At 46.5% G+C, this 3939-nt stretch overlaps 1 protein-coding gene across 1 annotated transcript in view; it reads right to left on the bottom strand.

Annotated features, from left to right (window-relative positions):
- Window positions 1–2357: 2357 nt before the first annotated feature.
- The window catches only part of T265_15429 (hypothetical protein), a gene marked incomplete at both ends in the record, with an annotated part of 37540 nt that continues 35958 nt past the window's right edge, over window positions 2358–3939 (bottom strand). Inside the window, one exon of the mRNA XM_009178067.1 lies at window positions 2358–2989. Within this exon, the coding sequence (XP_009176331.1) occupies window positions 2871–2989 (119 nt within the window). The remainder of the gene's footprint in view (window positions 2990–3939) is intronic.

The following is a 3939-nucleotide window of genomic DNA, read 5'->3' as shown; positions in this document are numbered from 1 at the left end:
ACATTACATTACAAAGTAACCATGGGGATATTTAAGCAATTACATACCGGTCAGCAAAAGATTGTACAAGGTCGTGATCCGACAAAAGAATGAAATCCAACTCTCGCTCTTTCGTATCGAAAAGATATTCTAATCGATTGCCTGACAATGAGTTGACTAAGAAAGCTCTAAAGGAGACTTTTTTGTCTTCATTCATGAATTAGCACTTGCGCAGATGATCATGACGCAGACGAACGGCCAATTTGGAGGCATCCATGTGGAATTCGAACTCGGGTCGTCCAAACAGTTGTCCATAATCGTATCTAGTCGGACACTTCTATACAGTGCCCCAAGCGCGACAAGCACAACCACGACCTGTGATGAACCTCTGAATTTGATTTAGCTGCTCCACTACCACGTTTGAATTTCGGTGTCATTTGTTCAACATGTCAGCCAGTTTCGTGACACAATTGTATGTGAACAAAGATAGAAAAACAGCCCGAGTCGGTGCGTTTCACTTGAAATGATTAGAAACTCATAGAAACTTCCGTCTGAAATGAGACCCATCGTACACAACGGGGTCTGGCCACGTGGAAAGGTCAAGCCCTCAAATCATCACAGATAAAATTAATGCGCCCTTATTGTCTGCCCACAGGTGTTACCATAATCCGTGTGAGCACGAATAATATACTTACTGCTGCATCAAGACTTTCGCTGCGATTGTTCTCGTCGTATTCACTCAATCAAGACTGCGGCATTTTGGAAACCGCAGTCGTTTCCCAGGTAAAGGCTACCACATGGTTGCATTTATAGATAACCAACGGAATCAGTCACCGACTGGATGTGAGCGTTCAGCAAGACCGGCTTGCCGCCGGTGGCGCTAATAAGCCGAGTAGACCCGTTCGCTCAGTCAAAGATGTTTCGACCTGCCGAGCGTAGCACGCGTAAGTACACTGATCGATAGAGTAGCAAGTAGACTATCATCATTTCTGAAGGCGGATGAACATCTTGCATGCGTCCCGTGATATCCGAGAACCTGGCGGTTGCTTCATAAACCCCTGTTGAATACCTTTCATGTAAACCAGGTAACTGCTTTCAATCAGACTACCAGACGATATCGGTGTCAAATGTATTTAACGTGACTCGAACAACTTTAACCACAATATTTTCCTGACAACTAGGTTGACTGTTGAAAAAAAAGTCCATTTCAGGCGCGGTCGTAACAGTACTTGGTGCGATATGATCCACTGTTCGTAGTCAAAGGGGAATTGAATCCTCTGCCGAAGTCGAATGAATCCGCCAGACGCCACAGATCGACGGTCAGGGGACCAACATCCACGTATGGTGTTCCTTCTGTTGATCTAAATGATACACTCGGCCTCCACTTCCCTACAGTAGAGCAATTGTACACACAGAATGATGGTTCCACCGTAAGTTATGGACACCATGTTAGCCGACTCACCGCAACTATATCGCACACGTATAAAAGTTTGGGAAATAGAGATCGGGATATGAACCGTCTGCGGTAGGCACTAAATACTACACACTACACTAAATACTCCAGCTTTTTCAGACCGCCGTGGGACACAAAGGGTATCCTGAGGCTGCCGAGGCTCACGGTGTACGCAGTGAAGCATACGTCAACGCATAAAACAGACGTGACAAGCACACGGTACCGACACAATGAAAACGCCCTTGGTATGACTCATCAACTACATATTCCCACTGGAGGAATGTCGTGTTCCGCCGGACGAGACATTGCCGTTCAGCAAACACTGAGACTGCCATTCAGAATGAGAAATCGCTCCAAGTTGTCAAAGGTCGCTCGATGACCTTAATTGTGGACTCTACAAAGCAAACAACAATCAACGAAGTGACAAGGTTGACGGCCACACTATTCGAACTGATTACACCAACTCTGTTGTGTCTGCATCACATAGCCTCACATCCCCACTCAGGCATGCATTAACGCGCAGCTTTCCGATACTTGAGGTCTGCTTGTCTTCAATTATCGTACCAATCCGAACCCCTGGACAACTGAGAGGCAGCCTATTGAAACCATCTTCAGTCAAAAGTTGGAAAAGAATTTCCAGTAGTCTACCGTAGTTGTGTTAGATACGCACTCGAGTTAAACGAACTAGCTCTCAAGAGTCATCAGAACACCCTTGGATTCTGTTGACGCGCGTTAATTCCACTGAAACGAGCGAGCCATCCCATCGCCGCCTTGGAGACCACGTCATGCGACGTGGAGGAGGCCCGTTCAAGCTATCCCGGCTATTAAACCCAAGTTTGAAGCTACACGGCGGTGACATGGCTGTTCATCCTGCGGTGAGAGGCTTGTGATGCAATCCGTAGCCCATAGATGGCGTCCACGATAGCCGGCCCACACACATACGTACGTCTTCCAGCCATTAGGCTATTGTATTTTGGGTCGATCGACGTTTATTAGCTGGGCTGTCCCCACTTAACAGATGCGAGAAACGAGTCGGTTTACTGACAAAAAAGTGACGAAGAGCGAAAAGAATTTACACAGCTCATAATCCGCGTTCGTACAGGAAATTCCAGGGAGAACAACAAAACGAGCCCCAGAGAAGGAAATAAACATTCAAAAATTAACCAGATGACGGTGACTTGTGCGGGATCCCGATTAGAAATCACGAGTGGTTTGTGTGACTGCATGTGTGCTAACCTATCATTAGTACGCTATGCAAAACAGCAGTTTGGCTGAGGTTCTCTATGAGCAACTGGAAGTGATGACAATCCGGAGGAGATGCGCACACATACACACACAGAGAGAGAGAGAGAGTAGGGCATGTTTTGCGGAAACGGTAATTACATAGGGGCCTCAATGGTATGAGAGGGAATAGGAGTGGTGAACGTTCCAAAGTAATCTACAACCACAACGAGCTCATCGATCCACCCATTTCGCTTTGTTCGCGCACAAACGCTTCGTAGTACTGATAGATTGTGGTGACAGCCATGAGGATACCTGTCCCACTTCCGATCGCACCTGAACACAAGAGAAAGCACAAAAGTATGATGGAGTGAGTATTCCAGTACTAATATTGATATTATTAATACAACAATATAAAATGCACACAATGCAACACTAATATATTAGCATAATATGGTTCTGTGCTGAACGGGTGACTTAAAGATAGGCTAGCTGGGATCGCAACTTTCAGAGACCAGTTTATAAACATAAGGTCATAGCTGTAGCTGTCCACGTCTGAAGAGCTCAACTCTCCAAAGGAGCCACAGCTGATCTCGAAGCATATTCTACTATTGACGCCCCATAAAAGAGACCGAACTGTTCGGTTCCTTTGGATGGTGACAGCTGTGTAGGCTGTAGTAATGAGACAGTCACTTCCAGAGTAAGAAAACAGTTAATGCTAGCCCACTTGCCCAAGCGCTCACCGCGGAAACAAGGGGGTTAAGGTACAGGTTATTTTGGACGGGCACTTGTTAGGCAGGAATCCACGCGGATCCCGCTATACCGCACGTCTTCAGAAGCTGCTACGGACGATAAGCCTGGACCGCACGAGGTTGGCCCAGAATTCGGGACGCTTGCCGGTCCGGCATCAAGATGAGATCTGATTGATCAACAATCTGGACCCAACAGCCAATCATGACCCAGTATTGGCCAAATGCCGGTTGCCAATGGAGCTCCAGAACGCGTCAGAAATTCCAGAAAGTTATAGCCGCTTACGCTATATATACGAAGCGCTGTACAACTGTTCCTGTTTTCGTTTTGGGCGTTAATAGACCTTGTGCACCTTTGGTGTTTGTTTTGACGTGAACGCTAGCTTGGGAGGCTCAGACCGAGAACTAAGCTGAGGAAAATACAGTTACTACAATTGGCGAACAGGAACCCACGATGTCAATCGAATTTGATCAGCTCCGAGAATTATTGCAGCAGCAACAAAAGCAGTTTGAAGAAGCGCAACTGAAGCTCATTGA

This window comes from Opisthorchis viverrini (genome assembly GCF_000715545.1).
Source record: "Opisthorchis viverrini unplaced genomic scaffold opera_v5_512, whole genome shotgun sequence".
Taxonomy (NCBI): Eukaryota; Metazoa; Platyhelminthes; class Trematoda; order Opisthorchiida; family Opisthorchiidae; genus Opisthorchis; species Opisthorchis viverrini.
This window is presented reverse-complemented; position numbering and strand designations above follow the sequence as displayed.